The sequence below is a fragment of the Salmo salar genome, chromosome ssa03, assembly GCF_905237065.1.
Source record: "Salmo salar chromosome ssa03, Ssal_v3.1, whole genome shotgun sequence".
NCBI classification, from domain to species: domain Eukaryota; kingdom Metazoa; phylum Chordata; class Actinopteri; order Salmoniformes; family Salmonidae; genus Salmo; species Salmo salar.
In genome coordinates, this window is record NC_059444.1 from 6,978,600 (window position 1) to 7,004,677 (window position 26,078).

Consider the following 26,078-nt stretch of genomic DNA (forward strand, 5'->3'; position numbering starts at 1 on the left):
CTCTCTCTCTCTCTCTCTCACACACACATAAATACTATACATTATATTTCAATAGCAGACAGTGATGATAGGTTGGTTGCTCCATGAGGGAAATATATTCTGCACATAGCGGGTGGGATCAGATCCTGTTCACATCTGGAGCAGAGCTTTACACTCACATACGGTATACAGATGTAAGATCTTCATTTGTGTAACGACTGTCGTAGAGAGCGGACCAAAGCGCAGCAAAAGGGAATGTGAATTATTATGTGGATTGTAATTAATATACATTTTTTGTGTTGCTAAATGTTTCATAAGTGAAAATCAAGTCTGAAATTTCAAAGTCGAAATTACAATTTCAGAAGTTTTTTTAAACCTCAAATACGCTACAAGTTTTTAATTTGCTGCATTGCAGGAAAGTTCTCCTGCAACAGGGTGATCAAATTAAGATCCTACATCTGTAGGTCGACAAACACACTTTCCTTCTCTTTCTTTCACAGAGAAGGTTTCTCGCACCCAAGGATATTCTCTCCATCCATTGTCTAGAGACGCCAATGTTTTTAACTCCAACAAACCGTCTGGAAGAGTTCTTCATTCAGTCGCCGACTTTTCGTTTTGCACATGACAGAAACACAGGCCGCTCTCCAGCACGTCCATTTACTCGTACAGCTAGCCTGCTGCTTGATGTCCTGCAACCATCGAGGCTCTTGTAAGATGAGTGTTGAAGACCTTTTTCCCCTCTCTCTCTCAGGGTAGGAAACCCATCTATCTCATCTTGAAGTTGGATATTCAAACTGACCTGGGTTCAAATATGATTTGAAATTGATTCAAATCAGCTGGGCTTGTTTGGCATAACTGAATTAATAGAATAGTGGCAAAATGCAAACCCCTCACATTAGGCACACAAAGCCTTACCTCCCTAATCTTCTACATTTGCACAAACTGTACATACATCTTTCTATTGGGTTATTGACTGTACGTTTGTTTATGTGTAACTCTGTGTTGTTGTTTGTGTTGCACTGCTTTTCTTTATCTTGGCCAGGTCACAGTTGTAAATGAGAACTTGTTCTCAACTAGCCTACCTGGTTAAATAAAGGTGAAATATATATATATTTTTTAAAAAGCAGGTTAAAAGTATTTGAACCAATGCTGCGCTAGGCTTTGGTCCGCGTGGACTGTTTTACAACGTAGTGTAGCTATAAACTAGCGCCTCCTGCTGAGCTCTGCTGTCTTTCATAGTGACAAAGCACTTGAGTGAACCGTGTCCATCACGTAGCACATCACCGCCAACAATCAACAAAGTTGTCTAGATTGGTCTGTTTAGATCTTTACGGACATTTTGGTACCATTAACGACAGGATGAATGGGCCCAGGGTGCATTTCAACAGTCTAAAAACGGCTTCCTCTCCAAGTCTCCTTTCCATTAGTAGTTGTCAATGGTCTGATCGGAATATAACAAGACAAAGGAAAACACATTTCCATTATAGTGGAGCCATCGGCCATCTTGCTTTTACCTGTCCCGCTGCGTGTTTTCAGCTCGGTGAAGAGGACAGACGGGAGAGGAGCAAAGGAAACCACTTGAGACTATAAAGACGCACCCTGTCCTCTCCTCTTATTGGTGTGAGGTAGTGAAGGGTCTGATGTCTCAGGACGGTAAGTTGGTGGTTGGAGATATCCCTCCAGTGGTGTGGGGGCTGTGCTTTGGCAAAGTGGGTGGAGTTATATCCTGCCTGTTTAGCCCTGTCTGGGGGTTTCATCGGATGGGTCCACAGTGTCTCCTGACCCCTCCTGTCTCAGCCTCCAGTATTTATGCTGCAGTAGTTTATGTGTCAGGGGGCTAGGGTCAGTCTGTTACATCTGGAGTATTTCTCTTGTCTTATCCGGTGTCCTGTGTGAATTTAAATATGCTCTCTCTAATTCTCTCTTTCTCTCTCTCGGAGGACCTGAGCCCAAGGACCATGCCTCAGGACTACCTGGCATGATGACTCCTTGCTGTCCCCAGTCCACCTGGCCGTGCTGCTGCTCCAGTTTCAACTGTTCTGCCTGCGGCTATGGAACCCTGATCTGTTCACCGGACGTGCTACCTGTCCCAGACCTGCTGTCCCAGACCTGCTGGAACCCTGACCTGTTCACCGGACGTGCTACCTGTCCCAGACCTGCTGTCCCAGACCTGCTGGAACCCTGACCTGTTCACCGGACATGCTACCTGTTCCAGACCTGCTGTTTTCAACTCTCTAGAGACAGCAGGAGCGGTAGAGATACTCTCAAAGATCGGCTATGAAAAAGCCAACTGACACTTACTCTTGAGTTGCTGACTTGTTGCACCCTCGACAACTACTATGATTATTATTATTTGACCATGCTGGTCATTTATGAACATTTGAACATCTTGGCCATGTGCTGTTATAATCTCCACCCGGCACAGCCAGAAGAGGACTGGCCACCCCTCATAGCCTGGTTCCTCTCTAGGTTTCTTCCTAGGTTTTGGCCTTTCTAGGGAGTTTTTCCTAGCCACCGTGCTTCTACACCTGCATTGCTTGATGTTTGGGGTTTTAGGCTGGGTTTCTGTACAGCACTTTGTGATATCAGCTGATGTAAGAAGGGCTATATAAATACATTTGATTTGATCTGATGTCCTCTCCTCTTATTGGTGTGATGTAGTGAAGGGTCTGATGTCCTCTCCTCTTATTGGTGTGAGGTAGTGAAGGGTCTGATGTCCTCTCCTCTTATTGGTGTGAGGTAGTGAAGGGTCTGATGTCCTCTCCTCTTATTGGTGTGAGGTAGTGAAGGGTCTGATGTCCTCTCCTCTTATTGGTGTGAGGTAGTGAAGGGTCTGATGTCCTCTCCTCTTATTGGTGTGAGGTAGTGAAGGGTCTGATGTCCTCTCCTCTTATTGGTGTGAGGTAGTGAAGGGTCTGATGTCCTCTCCTCTTATTGGTGTGAGGTAGTGAAGGGTCTGATGTCCTCCTCTTATTGGTGTGAGGTAGTGAAGGATCTGATGTCCTCTCCTCTTATTGGTGTGAGGTAGTGAAGGGTCAGTTCAAGTGAATATACACCGATGTCCGCTCCAGTGAGTTCATTACCTTCCAGCTTTACTCTGTTCTGGAGCATTTTCTTCTGTTTTGGTAAGAGATCCTTGGACCTGTGTCTTATTTGTCACCGTATAACCCTTGACAGTGGTACGATTCTTAACATCAACCACCCATGATGGTTATGTAACAGCAACAATCACCAGCTGTATCTTTCCACAGTGGATAGACATAGAGGAAAACACACCGTTCTCCTGTAGAGTGCTTTAGGTATCACGTTACACCAAACCAATTCATTGTTATAATACAGACAGAGGTGAAAAGCTGTTCATCATGTTACACGGAGGAGAAAAGACAGCTAGGGACAAAACGTGGGAGAGAAAAAAAAGCTTGGGGTGAAAGAGAGGGCACAGGAGGTAAAGACGGAGAGATGAATAAAGTGGAGGAGAAAGGGAAAGAAAGAAATAAAGAAAGAAGGAAGGAAGGAAAGAAATGAGCATTGATTAAACAGAATACAACTACTAAGAAATATAACAGCAAAGAGAGAAAAGTCATGTCAGCTTACAGAGAATGATTTAAGAGAACACAGCAAAATAATAGAGATATGAAATCAGGGTTGGGGTCAATTCCATTCCATTTTAGTCATGTTCAGGAAGTAAACAAAAATATTTTCCTTCATGAAAAGCATTAAGGGTAATTGACCTCAAACCTGGACATCTGTTCATATTCCTCTGAGATTTATACCATTACATTTAGACGTAGTTCAGTATATACAGTAGTTAGATGTGATCCCGTTCTAGTAGAATAGACCTGATGTGGTTTATTACAGATCAGATATTCAGTAAGACTGACGTTAATATACAGTAGTTAGCTGTGGGAGAGATGCTGCCCGGAAGTTACTCCAGCTTGGGCTGGACACCCTCAGTGTGGCAGACTATGCGGTGGAGTTCCGCACACTAGAAGCAGAGGGTACCTGGAACACAGAAGCGCTGTTCGACATGTTCCTGCACGGATTATCAGAGGAGGTAAAGGATGAGCTGGCAGCCCGAGAACGACCGACTGATCTCAACTCACTCATCGCTTTAACCATCCGGATCGATGGTCGGCTACGGGAAAATAGGAGGGAGAAGAGATCCGATTGCAGTCCCAATCACTCAGGGAGCCCACCTTGCATCTGATGAACTCCGGAAATCCCCTGCGTCTACGTCCCCGAGAGGATCCGAGCTTACTCGAGTCCCTCCAAGAGCATCCAGAGACTGCTGATTCACCTCTTCCCGAGCCGATGCAGCTCGGCAGGGCTGGGCTGTCTCCAGCCAAACACGTACGCAGACTTGAGACCCAGAGTCGCCTGTATTGCGGTACTGCCGGTCATTATGTGTCTACCCTTCCCTTCAGGAAACCTAGCTCATTCGTTGGCGTGAGTACTCTGGTGGGTCTTAAAGATAATTTTTTATCTCCCCTTACTCGCCCCCCTTCTCCATGCCATTCTGTGCTGGGGCAACAAGTCCAAGTCTCTCCAGGTACTCATCGACTCGGGGGCCGATGTGAGTCTCATGGATGTTACCCTGGCGTCTGAGTTGGGTATCCCCACTCAACCTCTCTCCATTCCCATGGGTGTTTAAGCGCTGGACGGGCGCTCTATAGGCCGGGTCACCCACCAGACCACCCCTGTCCAACCTACGAGTGTCGGGGAACCACAGCGTGATGATCTAATTCCTGCTGGTTGAGTCTCCACAGGTTCCCGTGGCATTGGGATTATCTTGGCTCCAGCAATACAATCCCTCCATTGACTGGGCTACTGGTGCCATCGTGGGCTGGAGCCCGTCCTGCCACACTCATTGCCTGAAGTCAGCTCTGCCTGCCCCGGGACGTCTTCCCGGGGGCTTGGAAATTGCCCCGTACCTCTCTACCAGCTCCGCAGAGTACCAGGACTTCCGGGATGGGTTCAGTAAGGCCCGGGCCACTTTGCTTCCACAGCACCGACTGGTATCCAAGAAGGTCAGGCCTGAGGCGCTGGCACACCGCTATAGTGCCGCGGCTACAACCCCGGAAACTGAGACCTTTTCCCCCCGCTCCAAGATCATTAGCCCCTCTGCTGTTTGTCCTCTGTTGCCCCATGCCCTCCGTATTGTTCCTACCTTTTCTGTGTCTAGAGTTAAAGCCATGTCTGACTGCCCCTTCTCTCCTGTTTCCAGGCCCACCCCTCTCCCCCGTCTCATTAACGGCCGACCGGCGTACATGGTGAGATGTCTCCTGAAGGTTCGAACTCGGGGCAGGGGATTCCAGTACCTGGTTGACTGGGAGGGTTATGGCCCGGAGGAGAGGTGCTGGGTCTCCGCTTGGGATATCCTGGACCCAGGACTCATCTCTGAGTTCCAGCGCCGGCACCCCGCTCAACCAGGTATGTGCCCAGGTAGGACGCCAGGTGCTGGGACCCCTGCCTGTCCTGACTCCGAGTCCGCCTGCCTGACCACTCTGCCTGCCCCTGACCCTGCATGCCTGCCGTCCTGTACCTTTGCCCCCTACTCTGGATTACCGACCTCTATCTGACTGTCACGTCCTGACCATAGTAAGATGTTATTTTTGATGGTAGAGTTGGTCAGGGCGTGACAGGGGGTGTTTTGTGTTTTTCTATGTTTTCTATTTCTATGTTCTTACTGTGGGGAGCGAGTGACAGGGCAAGCACCGTGTTATGCGGTGATGCGCACTGTGTCGTCAGGGCGCACTCACAGGCCGGTGCGATCGCCCGTGCCTTGCAGTCGTCAAGCTGGGTTGAGCATCCAGCAAAGACGGGTTGTGCCAGCCATAAGCTCCAGACCTTCAGTGCACCTCCACGGCCCAGTATACCCTCCGCACTCGCCCTGAGGTGCGTGTCAGCAGCCCGGTGCCACCTGTACCGGTCCCACGCATCAGGCCTCCAGTGCGCCTCCACAGCCCAATACGTCCTGTGCCTCCTCCCCGCACTCAACTTGAGGTGTGTGTTACCAGTCTGGCGCCACCTATGCCAGTCCCATACATCAGACCTCCAGTGCGCATGCGCATCCCCAGTCAGGAACCTCCAGCGACTGCCTGCAGCCCGGAACCTCCAGCGACGGCATGCAGCCCGGAACCTCCAGCGACGGCATGCAGCCCGGAACCTCCAGCGGCGGCCTGCAGCCCAGAACCTCCAGCAATGATCTACAGCCCAGTTCTTTCGACGACAATCCACGGTCCGGTGGTAATAAAGCAGAAGGATCAGCGGGTGGAGCGGGGATTACGCCCCGAACCGGAGCCGCCTCCTCTGCTGGAGGTAAAGGTTATGTGGACTGCATTTGAGCCACCATAAACAGGAGTTGCCCACCCTACCCTCCCTTTTTGTTTTTGTTTGTTTTTGTTTAAGTTGCATTCGGAGTCTGCAACTTTGGGGGGGGGGGGGTACTGTCACGTCCTGACCATAGTAAGATGTTATTTTCTATGGTAGAGTAGGTCAGGGCATGACAGGGGGTGTTTTGTGTTTTTCTATGTTTTCTATTTCTATGTTCTTAGGTTCTACTTTTTGTATTTCTATGTTGGCTTGTTTCGGATGATCTCCAATTGGAGGCAGCTGGTCCTCATTGTCTCTAATTGGAGATCATATTTAAGTAGGGGTTTTTCTTCCTGGGTTTTGTGGGTGATTATATTTTGAGTAGTGTTTGTTTCTCTCTGCGTCACGGTTTGTTGTTTTATCATATTCAGTTATTTGAGTATTGCAAAGTTTCACGGATTTAATAAAATGTGGAACTACAACCACGCTGCACTTTGGTCCGCTCCTTTCGACAGCCGTGACACTGACCTGACCCTGGGCCTGCCTGCCGTCCTGTACCTTGGCCCCACTACTCTGGATTATTGGCCCCTGCCTGCCTTGACCTGTTGTTTGCCTTCCCCTGTTGGTACAATAAACATTGTTACTTCAACACAGTCTGCACATGGGTCTTACCTGAAACCTTATAGCTACAGTTTTTTTATTTTTTATTTTTTTACCTAGCTTTTGTAAACAGGTATTTCGTTTTGAACGGTTTGTGCTAGAGACTGCATTTTAAAGGTCCAACCACTGACACCATGCTTCGTTTGTTTCTATGGCAGAGGCTGTGATATAGCTAAATCCCAGAGCCATGTATTAAGAAATAAATTACTCTGGCTAAGCCTAATCAGACTTGCCTATACGAATGGTTTTCACAGTAGTTCACAGACAAAGTCAAATGAAAAAAATGTTTGTGAAGGGCGCCACTCGAATGATACAAATGTAACAACAAATCCATAACACTGGACTTGTCAGAACACCACAGATGTAACCATGTGACATGTTTACTATTTTATCTGACCGTCACTAGTCCTCCAGAGTCAACAGTCCAATGTGCATTCCAACAGGTCACGTTTATCAGCGACGTTTATCCCTCAAGGAAACCACTGCCCAAGAAACCGACTCTAGGTTGAAGAGAAATTCCCTAGAGAATTTATCAAACATGTAATCAGTGGTGTGATGACACTTGGCATGCTTTAACACACGATGATGTCATGCTGATTCATGAGTACAGCTTATTGTATCCCTGTGTGTGTGTGTGTGTGTGTGTGTGTGTGTGTGTGTGTGTGTGTGTGTGTGTGTGTGTGTGTGTGTGTGTCTGTGTGTGGTATGAATGGATCAGGGAGACACAGTGATTCTTCCTCCTCCTCCATGGTGACGCACAAGATGGGGAGTAGAGAGGGAGGAAGTAGTGAAATATACAGTAGTAATAGGGGGGTTAGAGAGGTAGGAAGTAGTGAAATATACAGTAGTAATAGGGGGGTTAGAGAGGGAGGAAGTAGTGAAATATACAGTAGTAATGGGTGGGGGGGTAGAGAGGGAGGAAGTAGTGAAATATACAGTAGTAATGGGGGGGTTAGAGAGGGAGGAAGTAGTGAAATATACAGTAGTAATGGGGGGTTAGAGAGGGAGGAAGTAGTGAAATATACAGTAGTAATGGGGGGGTTAGAGAGGGAGGAAGTAGTGAAATATACAGTAGTAATGGGGGGGTTAGAGAGGGAGGAAGTAGTGAAATATACAGTAGTAATGGGGGGTAGAGAGGGAGGAAGTAGTGAAATATACAGTAGTAATGGGGGGTTAGAGAGGGAGGAAGTAGTGAAATATACAGTAGTAATGGGTGGGGAGGTAGAGAGGGAGGAAGTAGTGAAATATACAGTAGTAATGGGGGGGTTAGAGAGGGAGGAAGTAGTGAAATATACAGTAGTAATGGGGGGGTGGTAGAGAGGGAGGAAGTAGTGAAATATACAGTAGTTATAGGGGGTTAGAGAGGTAGGAAGTAGTGAAACATACAGTAGTAATGGGGGGGTGGTAGAGAGGGAGGAAGTAGTGAAATATACAGTAGTAATGGGGGGGTGGTAGAGAGGGAGGGATAAAAAAAAGAGAGAGTTCAGAGTGAAAAAGAAAGAAAGAAAGAAAGAAAGAAAGAGCGAGAGAGCGAGGGAGCACTCTAACCCTGCCCCCTTTTACAAAGCCATTCAACTCCGACATAGTGAGGCTTCTCCAGTGCTGTGTACATCAGCAGGAAAGGACACCATCACTACTGCAGCTCAACACACTGCTCTATCTCCCAGTCACTTTGTTCAAGGACTAAAGTAGCGTGGACACTGTCTACCAAACACGAGACTGGAAAGTGTGGACAAGAGACTTTACTAACTGGACAAAAGAAGAGGAATGGTTTTACAAAGCTGAGAGGAGACACCTGCTTTCCTGGATTTGATAGGAGAAGTGGTTTACAAGGACTGCAGCAAAGACCTGGTTTATGAGGACCAAGTAAAGAACCTGGTCTCAAAACCTCCGTCTCTATTTTCCAACATCCAACTTTTTGAAGCTATAGTACCGCTCTCAAAGAAGGATTGTACTTTTCTCAAACTTGTTCTTTCAGAGAAACCCCTTCAACAGAGGTAAGGTGAAGAGAGTTGTCCGGTGTGCTGCTTCTCATTCGTCACCCCTTGCCGCAGTCCTCTCATCACCTTCTCCAAGGAGTGTGTGTGTGTGTGAGTGTGTGTGTGTGTGTTCTGTGAGTTGTCTGCTCTTTGTGGCACAGGATGCCATCGTTAGCCGCGTTGGCTGGGGTGTTGGCGTTGCTTCTCCCTGGGCTGCAGACAGGATGTGGCTCCCCTACTGTAGCGGGATCACTTGCGGAGGTGGATGGGGCTACACGGGGACAGGAGCAGGGGCTGGTGGAGGAGATCCAGGTGACCCCCTGTCCTTCCTGTGTGCTGGCCCAGATGAGGAGGGACTACCTGGGCTCGGACCCGGGTTATGTCCCGGCCCCTCCTGGATCTGAGTCAGCATCTGAATCGGCTTTGGCCCAGACTTCGGCGCAGATGGACATGGTGGAAGCGGTGAAGCAGCACATCCTCGACATGCTCCATCTCAGCGCGAGGCCCAACGTCACTCACCCGGTACCGCGCGCCGCCCTGCTCAACGCCATCAAGAAACTACACGTTGGCCGTGTGGGGAAGGACGGCAGCGTGGAGATCCAGGAGGAGGGGCCGGGGGGCGGCGAGGGGGCGGCGCCCCCACTCGAGCCGCCTTCCGAGATCATCACCTTTGCCGAGCCAGGTGTGTATAGCGTTAAAGTGTATTACTAGGTACTAAGAAATGACATGGTAAAATGTTAATTATACAGTAATAACATTAATTACTTTCTTGATTTGTTTTGGTTGATTTAAACAAACACCACTCTGTAATGGTAAGGTACAATGTAGTTATTACCCCTGTTGAATGGTTTGAAAAAAGAACCAGAAATGACCCACTGTTTTCTCTTCATTAAATACCGGAAGTAAACAAAGGTTCCCAAGGGGTTCTTCGGCTGAAACATAAAGCAATTTATGTTGCTAGCCCATAGGAGAACCATTTTTTTGTTCCAGGTAGAACCCTTTTTTTGGGGTTCATGTAGAACCCTCTGTGGAAAGGGTTCTACATGGAATCCAAAAGGGTTCTACTTAGAAGGAAAAGTGTTCTACCTGAAACCAAAAATGGTTCTTCAAAGGGTTCCCCTATGAGAACAGCCGAAGATCCCTTTTAGGTTCTAAATAGCAGCTTTTTGTCTAAGCGTGTAGTGTAAGGTAACGTGCTGCCTGAAACCCACGCTGCCTGTAACCCACGCTACCTGTAACCCACGCTGCCTGTAACCCACGCTACCTAAAACCCACGCTACCTGTAACCCACGCTACCTGTAACCCACGCTGCCTGTAACCCACGCTACCTAAAACCCACGCTGCCTGAAACCCACGCTGCCTGTAACCCACGCTACCTGTAACCCACGCTACCTGTAACCCACGCTGCCTGTAACCCACGCTACCTAAAACCCACGCTGCCTGAAACCCACGCTGCCTGAAACCCACGCTACCTAAAACCCACGCTGCCTGAAACCCACGCTGCCTGAAACCCACGCTACCTAAAACCCACGCTGCCTGTAACCCACGCTACCTAAAACCCACGCTGCCTGAAACCCACGCTGCCTGAAACCCACGCTACCTAAAACCCACGCTGCCTGAAACCCACGCTGCCTGAAACCCACGCTACCTAAAACCCACGCTGCCTGTAACCCACGCTACCTAAAACCCACGCTACCTAAAACCCACGCTGCCTGTAACCCACGCTACCTAAAACCCACGGTGCCTGAAACCCACGCTGCCTGAAACCCACACTACCTGAAACCCACGCTGCCTGAAACCCACGCTACCTGTAACCCACGCTACCTGTAACCCACGCTGCCTGAAACCCACGCTGCCTGTAACCCACGCTACCTGTAACCCACGCTGCCTGTAACCCACGCTGCCTGTAACCCACGCTGCCTGTAACCCACGCTGCCTGTAACCCACGCTGCCTGTAACCCACGCTACCTGTAACCCACGCTGCCTGTAACCCACGCTGCCTGAAACCCACGCTACCTGCGTGTGTGAAATGTGTGGGCTGCCTAGGTCTGGGTCTGGAAACGTTTTAAAGTTGACAAGTGTCTGTGGTGCTTATGGCTTTCTCTTGAGGATTCGTTCGAACTTGTAGTCAACAAGGCTTAGATTAAACTATTGACATCCCTTTTCAGTTTGTTAGTTTGGGGGTTATGTGTATCCTCAGCTAGCACGAGTTCCCCACGCTTCAGCGAATGTCGACTGCAGCTTTTACTAGATGATTTCAGTGTGTACCAGTGAGACATTACAAACGCAGCTGTTGGAGGCCCACATTCAATATATGTTTGGGAGGTTGTCATTGAAAATAAATAATTTGTTATTAGCTGGTTTGCCAGGTCAAATAGAGGTTAAATGAAAGGTTGGTATGAGATTAAGAACAAGGAATTGTAAATTATGTGACATGCCAATTGTGTGTATGGACTATAGACTACATGAATATGGCTATAGACTAAATTAATATGGACTATAGACTAAATTAAAATGGACTGTAGACTAAATGAATATGGACTATAGACTAAATGAATATGGACTAAAGACTAAATGAATATGGCTATAGACTAAATGAATACGGCTATAGACTAAATTAATATGGACTATAGACTAAATGAATATGGACTATAGACTAAATGAATACGGCGATAGACTAAATTAAAATGGACTGTAGACTCAATTAAAATGGACTATAGACTAAATTAATATGGACTATAGACAAAATTAATATGGACTATAGACAAAATTAATATGGACTATAGACTAAATTAAAATGGACTGTAAACTAAATTAAAATGGACTATAGACTAAATTAATATGGACTATAGACTAAATTAAAATGGACTACAGACTAAATTAATATGGACTATAGACTAAATTAATATGGCTATAGACTAAATTAAAATGGACTATAGACTAAATTAATATGGACTATAGACTAAATGAATATGGACTATAGACTAAATTAATATGGACTATAGACTAAATTAATATGGACTATAGACTAAATGAATCAGCCTTAGCTACTGTCGCCTCACAAAAAAGTACATTTTATTTTTCAGTTGGTTCAAAATGGAGGAAACCCTAGTCTGGTTGCTGTCTCTGTTCAGCTGTTACATTACAGGAGCAAATTACAGGAGTGGCAAGGAATGGAACGTTAGCTAAAGACACAGACTAGGGAAACCCCATACTACTGTATATTTATAGTGAGGTTGACGTTCTAGAATGAAAGCACCAAATGGGTTAGGAAGTAGGAAGTTAGAGAGGGAGATGGGCACACATTAGAGAGGTACTGTATGATGCCAGTAGAGAGGAACACACAGAGAGGAATGATGACAGGTCTGGGATTCGTATGTGTGGGGGAATGTGCGCTCCGGAGTTGGCAGCTCTACACTCTTAGAAAAAAAGGGTTCCAAAAGGGTTCTTCGGCTGTCCCCATGGAACCCTTTTTGGTTCCAGGTAGAACCCTTTTTGGTTCCAGGTAGAACCTTTTTAGGTTCCAGGTAGAACCCTTTTTAGGTTCCATGTAGAACCCTCTGTGAAAAGGGTTCTACCTAGAACCAAAATAATTCTACCTGGAACCAAAAAAGGGTTCTACCTAGAACCAAAATAATTCTACCTGGAACCAAAAAGGGTTCTACCTATAACTAAAATAATTCTACCTGGAACCAAAAAGGGTTCCTCCTAGAACTAAAATAATTCTACCTGGAACCAAAAGGGTTCTACCTAGAACTAAAATAATTCTACCTGGAACCAAAAAGGGTTCTACCTAGAACTAAAATAATTCTACCTGGAACCAAAAAGGGTTCTACCTAGAACTAAAATCATTCTACCTGGAACCAAAAAGGGTTTCTGCAAAGGGATGTCTTATGGGGACAATCCTGCTGTAATAGAAATGCTGTGTTGTGGATATTAAGAACAGGGCACAGAAGGAACTTTTCAGACCTTAAATGTTATCATCAGACTGGGAGAGAGAGAGAGAGCGAGAGAAAGAGAGAGTGCCAGAGAGAGAGAGAGCGAGAGAAAGAGAGAGAGCCAGAGAGAGAGAGAGAGCCAGAGAGAAAGAGAGAGCCAGAGAGAGCCAGAGAGAGAGAGAGAGAGACAGACAGAGAGAGAGCCAGAGAGAGAGAGAGAGACAGAGAGAGAGAGAGAGAGAGAGAGAAAGCGAGAGAGCCAGAGAGAGAGAGAGCCAGAGAGAAAGAGAGAGCCAGAGAGAAAGAGAGAGCCAGAGAGAGCCAGAGAGAGAGAGAGAGAGAGAGAGACAGAGGGAGAGAGAGAGAGACAGAGAGACAAAGAGAGAGAGAAGGACTGTATCCTCCGACAAGTAGCAGAGACACATGTTCCCCAGCTGTGTCTCTCTCTCTCTCTCTCTCTCTCTCTCTCTCTCTCTCTCTCTCTCTCTCTCTCTCTCTCTCTCTCTCTCAAGCACTTTGTATCAACACAGAAAACTGCACTGTACAACTATACCCTAATGTCTGTAGGTTCAGAGAGTAGGAAGTGAAAGTAGACCAAGTTGTTGGATTTCAGGCCTCCGTTTTCATCCTTTTACAACAGCGGGTCATCAACAGGCACCATCCAGAAGGTTGGTGAGTAAAACCCGTACATTTAGATAACCGTTTTCTGTGTGATGGTCCGCACTTAAAAATATGTTGAATAAAACTTACATAATTGTTTTTAAATGATTATTATTATCACTGCATCAGGGATAGCTTTATACAGACGCTTCGGCTTTGCAGCCTTCTTGCTTCAGATACACTACATGACCCAAAAGTATGTGGACACCTGCTCGTCGAACATCTCATTCCAATATCATGGGCATTAATATGTAGTTGGTCCCCCCCTTTCCACTCTTCTGGGAAGGCTTTCCACTAGATGTTGGAACATTGCTGCTATAACAGCCTCCACTCTTCTGGGAAGGCTTTCCACTAGTTGTTGGAACATTGCTGTGAGGACTTTCAGCCACAAGAGCATGAGTGAGGTCGTGCACTGATGTTGGGCGATTAGGACTGGCTCGCAGTCGGCGTTCCAATTCATTCACAATGGTGTTCGATGGGGTTGAGGTCATGGCTCTGTGCAGGCCAGTCAAGTTCTTCCACACCGATCTCGACAAACCAGTTCTGTATGGACCTCGCTCTGTGCACGGGGGCATTGTCATGCTGAAACAGGAAAGGGCCTTCTCCAATCATATTCTACAAAGTTTGAAGCACAGAATTGTCTAGAATGTCATTGTATGCTGTAGCGTTAAGATTTCCCTTAAGGGAAAAGGGCCTAGCTAAAAACCATGACAAACAGCCCCAGACCATTATTCCTCTTACACCAAACTTTACAGTTGGCACTATGCATCGGGGCAGGTAGCATTGTCCTGGCATCCGCCAAGCCCAGATTCATCCGTCGGACTGCCAGATGGTGAAGTGTGATTCATCACTCCAGAGAAGGCGTTTCCACTGCTCCACAGTCCAATGGCGGCGAGCTTTACACCACTCCAGCCGACTCTTGGCATTGCGCATGGTGATCTTAGGCTTGTGTGCGGCTGCTCGGCCATGGAAACCCATTTCATGAAGCTCCTGATGAACAGTTCTTGTGCTGACGTTGCTTCCAGAGACAGTTTGGAACTCTGTAGTGAGTGTTGCAACTGAGGAACAGATGATATTTCAGTGCTACGCCCTTCAGCACTGGCCGGTCCCGTTCTGTGAGCTTGTGTGGTCTACCACTTCGCGGCTGAGACGTTGTTGCTCCACTTCACAATAACAGCACTTACAGTTGACAGGGGCAGCTCTAGCAGGGCAGAACATTTACGAACTGAATTGTTTGAAAGGTGGCATTCTATGACGGTGCCACGTTGAAAGTCATTTAGCTCTTCAGAAAGGCCATTCTACTGCCAATGTTTGTCTATGAAGATCGCATTACCGTGTGTTCGATTTAATACACCTGTCAACAACGGGTGTGGCTGAAATAGCCTAATCCACTCATTTCAATGGGTGTCCACATACTTTTGTATATATATATATATATATATATATATATATATATATATATATATATATATATATATATAATATATTCTTTCCAACACTAGATATGAACGTGGTTGATGTACACTATATATATATATATAGTGTACATCAACCACGTTCATATCTAGTGTTGGAAAGAATTGTCATATTCAGGTATGAAGTGGGTGAGTCAGAGATGATATCAGACAAAGATGCAAAAACAGGAACAGGAAAGGTTTAATATAATGCATTGGAACAGCAACATGTATCCATGTTCCACAACATGCTGTCATACGCTGCACGCCAACCCAATGAGGGGGGTGCTCCGATTCTGGAGGCTTTCCTGATTGCGGGTCGGCCATTGTATACTGCAGAGCGATGCAACAAGCGTGTAACAAGCACATTCTTCCCTGGCTTGTTTGCTTACATAAATGTGCATAATGGCTTGGCACTATAAATAACCACCCTTTTGAATGAACCTTCGATTAAAGAAAGGGCCATCAATGAGTTGGCGGAATTGGGGGGGGGTGTTAACGATTGTGTGTGTGTGGGGGGGGCATGGAGGCGAGTCGGAGGGCTCCTGGCCGTGTATAATCACTTCATTCATCCAAATATGAGCCCCAATAATTACTTTAGGCTGTGTGGAAGCTATATGTGGAGATGGGGTTGGATGGAGAGGTCTTTGAAAGAGCCTGAGCAAAGTGAGAGAAGGATATGGAAAGGGAGAGATATGGGAGGAAGGTGGGAAAGTAAAAAAGAAGAGAGAGAGGACTAGAGAGGGAAAGAACAGAGAGAGAGAGGACTAGAGAGGGAAAGAACAGAGAGAGAGAGGACTAGAGAGGGAAAGAACAGAGAGAGAGGACTGGAGAGGGAAAGAACAGAGAGTGAGGACTAGAGAGGGAAAGAACAGAGAGAGAGAGGACTAGAGAGGGAAAGAACAGAGAGAGAGGACTAGAGAGGGAAAGAACAGAGAGAGAGGACTAGAGAGGGAAAGAACAGAGAGAGAGAGGACTAGAGAGGGAAAGAACAGAGAGAGAGGACTAGAGAGGGAAAGAACAGAGAGAGAGAGGACTAGAGAGGGAAAGAACAGAGAGAGAGGGACTAGAGAGGGAAAGAACAGAGAGAGAGAGGACTAGAGAGGGAAAGAACAGAGAGAGAGGACTAGAGAGGGAAAGAACAGAGAGAGAGAGGACTAGAGAGGGAAAGAACAGAGAGAGAGGACTAGAGAGGGAAAGAACAGAGAGAGAGGACTAGAGAGGGAAAGAACAGAGAGAGAGAGGACCAGAGAGGGAAAGAACAGAGAGAGAGAGGACTAGAGAGGGAAAGAACAGAGAGAGAGGACTAGAGAGGGAAAGAACAGAGAGAGAGAGGACTAGAGAGGGAAAGAACAGAGAGAGAGAGGACTAGAGAGGGAAAGAACAGAGAGAGAGGACTAGAGAGGGAAAGAACAGAGAGAGAGAGGACTAGAGAGGGAAAGAACAGAGAGAGAGAGGACCAGAGAGGGAAAGAACAGAGAGAGAGGACCAGAGGGGGAAAGAACAGAGAGAGAGAGACTAGAGAGGGAAAGAACAGAGAGAGAGGACTAGAGAGGGAAAGAACAGAGAGAGAGAGGACTAGAGAGGGAAAGAACAGAGAGAGAGAGGACTAGAGAGGGAAAGAACAGAGAGAGAGGACCAGAGAGGGAAAGAACAGAGAGAGAGAGGACCAGAGAGGGAAAGAACAGAGAGAGAGAGGACCAGAGAGGGAAAGAACAGAGAGAGAGGACCAGAGAGGGAAAGAACAGAGAGAGAGAGGACGAGAGAGGGAAAGAACAGAGAGAGAGGACTAGAGAGGGAAAGAACAGAGAGAGAGGACTGGAGAGGGAAAGAACAGAGAGAGAGGACGAGAGAGGGAAAGAACAGAGAGAGAGGACTAGAGAGGGAAAGAACAGAGAGAGAGAGGACTAGAGGGGGAAAGAACAGAGAGAGAGGACTAGAGAGGGAAAGAACAGAGAGAGAGGACCAGAGAGGGAAAGAACAGAGAGAGAGAGGACTAGAGGGGGAAAGAGCCGTACTTCTTTTTTTTTTACATCTAGCCGAATATATTTAGAAGCGCTTTTCATTGAAACTATTGTTTGTTCCCCGCTTTGTTTATTCATTCGTTCATTAGGAGGAGAAAAAATAGATAGAGGAGGAGAAGAGATTGAGAGGGTAGCGTGTGAATGAATTGTATGAATGTAATTTAGTGTTGGTGGGCTTTTCTGTACATGCATATCCATATGCGATATGAGTTGCTCCCGTTTCAATATATTGACGGTTTATGATGCCTAATTAATAACTAAAGCCCTCAAAGTACTGAATAATTCGACCAACTTTGACAGACTGTTTGATGGTTGACTGTCTTTGTTTAGTTACAGTAGGTGTCCTATTTGTTTGTGATTAAATTCAATGAGATTCCCAGGACATGTTTCTCCAAAACCGACAAAAACCACAGAGAACCTGCACGAACACTGCCAGACAGACGCACACTTTGGTAATAGATAGTGAGAAAGTTGTAAAAAAATTTTATGTAAAATAAGCGGCCGCTAGGCACACGTCACCACTCGCCAGTGTCTTGATAAACTGATTGTGGCCTGGCTGCTCAATGTGTCTGCTACAGTAACTAGGCTAGCTTTATTGAGTTGGAACTTACCTAGCGAGCTAGTGAGCCTGTAGCTTGTGCTTATTTACGATATTTTGGACAGCTGATGAGGAAGTTATTGACGTGTTATTGTTCTCAGAAATCCGTCCTGAGAGTGCAGACAGATTTTCCTGACTTTCCAGACTTGACTAGACTGCATGCATATTTTTTTTTGAAAGATAAAATACTACACCAAACACTTTAGTTAAGTGTAAAATTGTGCGACTAAGACATCTGCAAAAAAACGTCCAAATTGTAATTACAGATTTCTTAATTTATCCTAAATTAAATCAGACTATTTTAAGGAAGTGACTATTTTGAGGAAGTGGCTATGTTGTTGCTACGGTGACTCGGGGGGGGGGACAAACAATAGTCTCTGCCAGGGTACGATATGTGAAAATAACACACCCACATCAAAACCACACCCCCAAGACAACTCTCGTTTGGCTTCGGTCATGGCTGCTAGCATTTCTTAATGAGCAATGAGGGTGTGTTGGAGACGTGTGGTTTTACATGAGGGGTTCCATAAGTTGACCATTTTATTAGGTGCAACTGTGTACAATATCAGACAATAAATGTCTGGTATTCATGAGGTTGTCCTAATATGGACATCGTACACTTGTCCAATCACTGCATCTCCAGGACTCAATTCTACAGAAGTATTTATAAAGGCTTATTAATGAAAGTAACTAGGAGGTTATTGTAAAGTGTTACCCGACTCACAACAATCTGCCCGTTGCTTTCCTAACTAAACAGATGCCAGAGTGACTGGGGAAGATAAATCCGAGCCCACCTAGTCAGACACGACAGACCTTGAACAAATGCATTCTTGTACGAACAGAGTATGGATTTGGAATAGAATGGACTGTCCACGGTCAAAAGCATGTATAATATATCTCTCCTTTAGCCTATAGCTCTATTTGATACATAGAGTAAGCATTTTAATGTATTTAAAGAGGCTATAGGGCTTTTGCCTCTAGGGGTGCTCTTAAACCAAAAGAAGTCCCCTAAATGGACAGACACACAGAATTATCCAGAAATTACATTATTGGACAAAGAGGGGCACACCTCCAGTCAGCAATTACATTTCTGTACAGCCGTACAGAGCCAACAAAAAACATGCGTTACCTAACCAAAATGATTATGCACATTTGAAGCGTTGCTTTGACTAAACACCCTTTTCCCTTTTCTCCTCTAGGTGACACTACATCCGCCGTGACCTTTGACATTTCCAAGGAGGGCAGTGAGCTCTCAGTGGTGGAGCAGGCCAACGTGTGGCTCTTCCTCAAGCTGGCCAAGGGGCAAGGGCGAGGCAAGGGTAAGGTGAACATCCAGCTTCTGCAGCGCCGCCGGCAGAACACCAAAGCTCCAGGCTTTGCCTTCACCGAGACCCAGGGCGAGGAGGAGGAGGAGTTGGTGTCTGAGAAGATGGTTGACACGCGGCGCAGCGGCTGGCACACGCTCCCCGTGTCGCACAGCATCCAGTCCCTCCTTGACACCGGTGGCAGCGTCATTGATCTGCGAGTCTCCTGCCCGCAGTGCACCGAGGCGGGCGCCACACCCATCTTGGTCCCCACCGAGGGCGAGCAACCGGGACGTGAGAGGGAACAATCCCACCGGCCTTTCCTCATGGTCGTATTGCGGCCCGGCATGGAGGAACACGCTCGCCGACGCGCCAAACGCGGCCTGGAGTGCGACGGAAAGATGCGCATCTGCTGCAAGCGGCAGTTCTATGTCAACTTCAAGGACATCGGCTGGAACGACTGGATCATCGCGCCGCCGGGCTACCACGCCAACTACTGTGAGGGCGACTGCCCCAGCCACGTGGCCAGCATCACGGGCTCCTCGCTGTCCTTCCACTCCACCGTCATCAATCACTACCGAATGCGGGGCTACGCGCCCTTCCAGAACATCCAGTCGTGCTGCGTGCCCACGCGGCTACGCGCCATGTCTATGCTCTACTACAACGAGGAGCAGAAGATCATCAAGAAGGATATCCAGAACATGATCGTGGATGAGTGCGGCTGCTCGTAAGAGACAGTGAAAGAGAGCAATATAGACTCATCAATAACAAGGAGACACCATTGGGATGATGGGCCATTTATCCCTTCAAACAAAAACAATACCTTTTTTGGGGGGAGTCATGTAAAAAATTTGTTGACTGACTGATCTGTCCGTTTCGTCTGATTACCCGACGGGAAATTGTGAAGTCTCTTGTGACACTTTCAGATTAAAAAAAAAGAGATACAGAATATATTTTTGTTGAATGGAGAGCACTAGGGACTAGTCATGTGATTCCTGCTTCTCTGCACTGCAATGAACACGGAACAATTTTCCCTGAAAGAAACACTATGTAACTGATCAAGTATTACCGTGTGATCTTTTTAATGTTTCTTTACACATTATGGGTGTTTTGATTTATTTTTAATTTGTATACAAGGAAGACTTTTTTGCTAAGTTTTTCGTTGTTGTTGTTTTTTTGTTCAAATGCGCGTCTGTGTTTCAGTTGTTTGTATTGTTACTGTTGAGAGATACTTGAAAGAAATAGGTTTGACCAGCTACTGGAGCCAAACACTTTTATAATTAATAACAAGTTTTATTACTATTATTATTATTATTTCTGAACTATTTTGTATTTTTTACATAAAAAAAATAATGAATGTTGAAATTTGCACTATACCAACATTCTTGCCAGCTTGATCACATTGACGGTAAGTGGCAATACACCAGAAAGATGTAAATACATATACAGTATATATATATATATATATATATATATATATATATATATATATATATATATATATATATACACTACAGCTACAGACAGTCTCTCAAGCAAAGTAACATATGAAGAGTTTTTTTCCAAAACTGTAAAAAATTATAATAATTATAAATTAGCTTTTATAGTTGAAAGAACTTCTGAAAGAAATTGGGTTGGGTCTATCCTCATCATGGCGTGGAATTGCTCAATGATAGACATGTATTTGTTTGAAATCTATCACTTGATGGTTTGTTTCAGAGACAAATAATCATGTCGTTTAGCTAAATGTAGTACTGCTAGGTTTTACACAGTCAAATGTAACAAATAACTACTTTTATATATATATATATATATAAGAACTGTACAAATGTTACGTATGACATCAATACTTAAATAAATGAAACAATAGAAATCAGTAGAGTAATATGATATGTGTATTTAAAACTTTTAGATTTGACCTTTTAGTCATTTAGCAGATACTCTTATCCAGAGTGACTTACAATTGCATTCATCTTAAGATATCTTGGTGAGACAATCACATATCACAGTCAAATATACAGGATATGAACATTCCATTCCACCTAAACAATGGATATATATATATATATATATATTATATATATATATATATATATATATATATATATATATATATATTATATATAAACACTTAAAATATTTTAATGAAACATCTGAGAACAGTCATTTTTTTACACACACATGAAGGTACCCATAAACAATCATTTCTGATGAAAAAACACAAATGTGAAAAATTGATGGATATAAAATTTTTGGAAATAAACTCTTCATATACAGTACATACTACAGCTACGGACATAGTCTCTCAATCAAAGTAACACCAAAGATAGGAGCACCATTAGCTTTCAAGTTGAGCAGTTTACCAGAAGGACAATCTCTACTGAAGCATCTCGATTAATATTCCTAACAACTAGTGATGACAAAGACAAAAAAACACTTTGATGTAGGAACACCATGAAACTTACACTTAAAAGTCCCCCAAAAAATCTATTCCGACAGTTAAATGAATTAGATTTTTTTTCCATAATTTTTTTTCTTCAACACTTCTTTCACTGCCATTATCTTGTTCTAAATGATTGACAAATTGAAATTGGAGAGCAGTGGTGTTGTAGACATATAACATATATGATAATAAACATACTATATAACATGAAATGTCATAAATGACAAATATATAAAGATCATTGAATGTGTTTTAATTTGGTTAATTATTCTTCCATTGGCAAAAGAGAAGACTCTGAAACATTTGGACAACTTTACATACTCTTAAGTTACTGAAAATAAGGTGTTATATTGCTTTGTTGTACAAATCACAAATGTTGCTTGTGGATATGTTTTTATATAATTTATTTTGCAGCAATTTTTGCTTCATTATTAAACACAATGAGTTGTACAAGTTCTGTATTGTGTTTAATTTACAATTCCAGTAACACTTTACTTCAAGCATCCCGGTAATGGATCAATAATACATTTATAGAAACATCAGAATGCTTTCGTTTTTTAAATTGTTCTACACTAAACAAAAATATAAACGCAACAACAATTTCAAAGATTTCACTGAGTTACAGTTCATACAAGGAAATTAATAAATTGAAATAAATTCATTAGGCCCTAATCTATGGATTTCACATGACTGGGAATACAGATATGCATCTGTTGGTCACAGAAGTAAAAAATAAAAAAAATAAAGGTAGTTGCCTGGATCAGAAAACCAGTCAGTATCTGGTGTGACCACCATTTAGCCTCATGCAGCACGACACGTCTCCTTCGCATAGAGTTGATGAGGCTGTTGGTTGTGGCCTGTGGAATGTTGTCCCACTCCTCTTCAATGACTGTGCAAAGTTACTGGATATTGTTAGGAATTGGAACATTCTGTCGTACACATCGATCCAGACCATCCCAAACATGCTCAATGGGTGACATGTCTGGTGAGTATGCCATGGAAGAACGGGGACATTTTCAGTTTCCTTTAATTGTGTACAGGTCCTTGCGACATGGGGCTGTGCATTATCATGCTGAAACATGAGGTGATGGCGGTGGATGAATGGCACGACAACGGGTGTCAGGATCTCGTCACGGTATCTCTTTGCGTTCAAATTGCCATCGATAAAATGCAATTGTGTTTGTTGTCTGTAGCTTATGTCTGCCCATACCATAACCCCACCGCCACCATGGGGCACTCTGTTAACAAACGTTGACATCAGCAAACCGCTTGCCCACACGACACCATACAAGCTGTCTGCCATCTGTCCAGTACAGTTGAAACCGGGATTCATCCGTGACGAGGCCAGTAACCATCGAAGGTGAGAATTCTCCCTCTGAAGTTGGTTACGACGCTGAACTGCAGTCAGGTCAAGACCCTGGTGAAGATGATGAGCACGCAGACAGGCTTTGCTGAGAAGGTTTTTGACAGTTTTTGTTGAAATTTATCGGTTGTGCAAACCCACAGTTTCATCAGCTGTCCAGGTGGCTGGTCTCAGATGATCCCGCAGGTGAAGAAACCTGATGTGGAGATCCTACTCATAAAGCCAGGTTCCGAGACACAGATTAAGCCTAGTAAGAAGTGGTGTGTATTCATGGATACCAAGGGAAGCCAGGCCCCCCCCCCCCCCCAAGCAAATACCAAGAAAAAAAACATATAAAATAATTTATCTTTCGTCTTTCTGTGTTTCATTATTTTCCTTCAATTCTCAAGAGGTTGAATGTATCTCACCAGAGAAATCATCCAAGAAAGGGAAACAGCGCCCATCTGTCTCTGTATGTGTAGCCCATCAATCTGAGGCTGTCTGGTCAAAAATAGTATTACATTGTTGCCACCCGTAGCACTGAATGTTAGGGAAGCCAGCGAGTAGTTGGCCTCCCTTGATTAAAACATTTAAAAAATAACTGAAGGGTCCTTGTGCACAAAAAAAAAAGTTTAAAAGGCGTCACACCAATCACATGACATCATTGACAGAAAGAACTTGAACCTGCTGCATCTCATTGTGTTGTTGTTCTCCCGTGGCTAGATAGCTAGCTAAAATGTTCCCTTTTTTAAATTAGCCATGGATGGAGATAGGGATTTGGACTTGTTGTTTTACTTAGTTCTCCATACTCTGCAATGATTATGAAGGGGATTCTGATCCAACCATAAATTCATACATCGTGCCCCTGGCCTGAGAGGATGGACGTTCAACATGTAGCTAGATGTAGAAGGCTAATATTAACTAGCTGGCTCATCGTTTCCCATGAAAGGAAGGTAGGCTACCGAGCAAGTATTTTAGCCAGGTAGCCTAGGACAACAAAAACTAAAAGGGTGTACTGTATGACAGACTCATAGACTGTTTAACCAACATGAAAGAATAGGATGTCATTGCCGTTTCTCTAGGGTGAGTCAACACACACACATAAATCAGAACCATGGACAGCCACATCATATTTAGCTTACGGTGATTGAATTAAATAGTTGTAACTATTAGACTAAGCAGAGGTGATTTGACGATGTTGAAATGTTGATGTTGAAAATGGTGCTGGAATAGTGGAGGCAGGTCCTGTTTTCTTTGTGACTTGCGATGACTCTCTGGTGTTCTAAATCAATAGTTGTTTAGTAGTTCAAAAATGTAGCAAAGATTAACTTGATTGACCGTGTTGTAGGTCATGTAACTGTTTGTTTCATGCAATATGCTTTGTGGACTCCACCGGACAGATGTTGCTCTCCGGTTTTGTGATGAAACAAAGGTGTGGTTGAATTTATTCTTGTTGTCTCGGCCTTTAGGCCTATATATAACGGGGAAAAGGCATATGAACAGGTTATTGAGCAAACAACGCAATTATCACAACACAGAGGTTGTAATATGACTTTTTTTCCTGGCTTGGCTTCCCCAGTGATTTTACCCACACTCCTCTGCTGCAAGTGAAGCTACTTCAATAGAGATTCTTCATGTAGCATGCTATTTAGTCCAGGACCAATAGCACCATGCACAGCATACTGTATTCTGGTGCAGACACATTTGTAGAAAATAGAAATCATATATCGGCTGACTGCCTTTGGTTTAGGAGGAAGTGGACCAGCTGTGGAGGCTTTTCCTGTTCCTGCTGCATGTGTGAACATGGTCGGATCCTGACGCGAACTTCACAGCTTTGGTACGATGTTTGGAGAAGGGTTAGAAGGCATCTGGGTGAGACAAGGACTCTGATTGGACACTCTGAAGACACATTCGGCCCTCCTCCCTTCCTTGAAGAAGTATATACCTCGACTAACTGGTGCCCCCGCACATTGACTCTGAACCGGTAACCCCTGTACTCTATATAGCCTCCACATTGACTCTGTACCGGTAACCCCTGTACTGTATATAGCCTCCACATTGACTCTGTACCGGTAACCCCTGTACTGTATATAGCCTCCACATTGACTCTGTACCGGTAACCCCTGTACTGTATATAGCCTCCACATTGACTCTGTACCGGTAACCCCTGTACTGTACATAGCCTCGCTTGTTATTTTACTGCAGCTGTTTAATTATTTGTTGCTTTTATTTTCTATTTTTTACTTAACACTTATTTTTATTTTGTTTTCTTAAAACTTCTTAAAGCATTGTTGGTTAAGAGCTTGTATTCGGTGCATGTGACAAATAAATTTGATTTGATTTATATAGGACCAACAGTGGCTGGACTGATTCATGAAAACTAATTAGGTGCTAACGTAAGCTATAAGCTAACAAGACAACCTACTATACACGAACATTTGATGGCTGTGATAAATCATTCATGGTCTCATTTCAAGGTAAGACGGTTAAGACATTGTTAAAAATCAAAGGCTATGTCCCGTGCACTTGCATACTTCCTGTCAAGGACATGATAGAAACTCCCTCCAGCTAATGCTTACTCCAAATCCAATGCTTTTAAACCCATGATTGGGGAGAAGGGTTGAAAATGCAGACGCAATCAGTCATGGACACAAGGTAGAGATTGGAACCCCAGAGAGACACTCCCTGGCAGACAGACTGGCCCTGCCACAAGGCTAGTCGGCTGGATGCTTGTGAATGACATTGAGCCTTCGTCGCAGGGCTGTCTGACCATAAACAAGGAGAGCAGCAAACATTCCACAGCTTCAAGGACAAGAGACTCGAGTGCTCCCTGATACCCTCTGATACCCCCTTGGCCCAGTGTTGGGGTTTGGGCGGGGTAGGCCGTCATTGTTAATAAGAATTTGTTCTTAACTGACTTGCCTAGTTAAAAATAAAGGTTAAATTTAAAAAATGTAAAGTAAGGAGAAGGAGGACATGCTCCCTTATACCCCCTCGTAAGGAGGAGGAGGACATGCTCCCTGATACCCCCTCGTAAGGAGGAGGAGGACATGCTCCCTGATACCCCCTCGTAAGGAGGAGGAGGAGGACATGCTCCCTTATACCCCCTCGTAAGGAGGAGGAGGAGGACATGCTCTCTTATACCCCCTCGTAAGGAGGAGGAGGAGGACATGCTCCCTGATACCCCCTCGTAAGGAGGAGGACATGCTCCCTGATACCCCCTCGTAAGGAGGAGGAGGACATGCTCCCTGATACCCCATCGTAAGGAGGAGGAGGAGGACATGCTCCCTGATACCCCCTCGTAAGGAGGAGGAGGACATGCTCCCTGATACCCCCTCGTAAGGAGGAGGAGGAGGACATGCTCCCTTATACCCCCTCGTAAGGA

At 44.9% G+C, this 26,078-nt stretch overlaps 1 protein-coding gene across 1 annotated transcript; it reads left to right on the top strand.

Moving 5' to 3' along the window:
• The first annotated feature begins 8,508 nt into the window (after positions 1-8,508).
• On the top strand, positions 8,509-20,329 carry inhbab (inhibin subunit beta Ab). Its single transcript, XM_014188642.2, has 2 exons — positions 8,509-9,612; positions 18,804-20,329. Exons 1-2 carry the CDS (start codon positions 9,093-9,095, stop codon positions 19,637-19,639), a joined length of 1,356 nt encoding a protein of 451 aa, XP_014044117.1. The 5' UTR covers positions 8,509-9,092; the 3' UTR covers positions 19,640-20,329.
• The last annotated feature ends 5,749 nt before the right edge of the window (positions 20,330-26,078 follow it).

Excerpts from the sequence above, each read along its gene's own strand:
- inhbab (XM_014188642.2), top strand. The coding sequence starts at position 9,093 with ATGCCATCGTTAGCCGCGTTGGCTGGGGTGTTGGCGTTGCTTCTCCCT. Across the intron at positions 9,613-18,803 it reads CATCACCTTTGCCGAGCCAG|GTGACACTACATCCGCCGTG; the intron begins GTGTGTATAGCG and ends TTTCTCCTCTAG.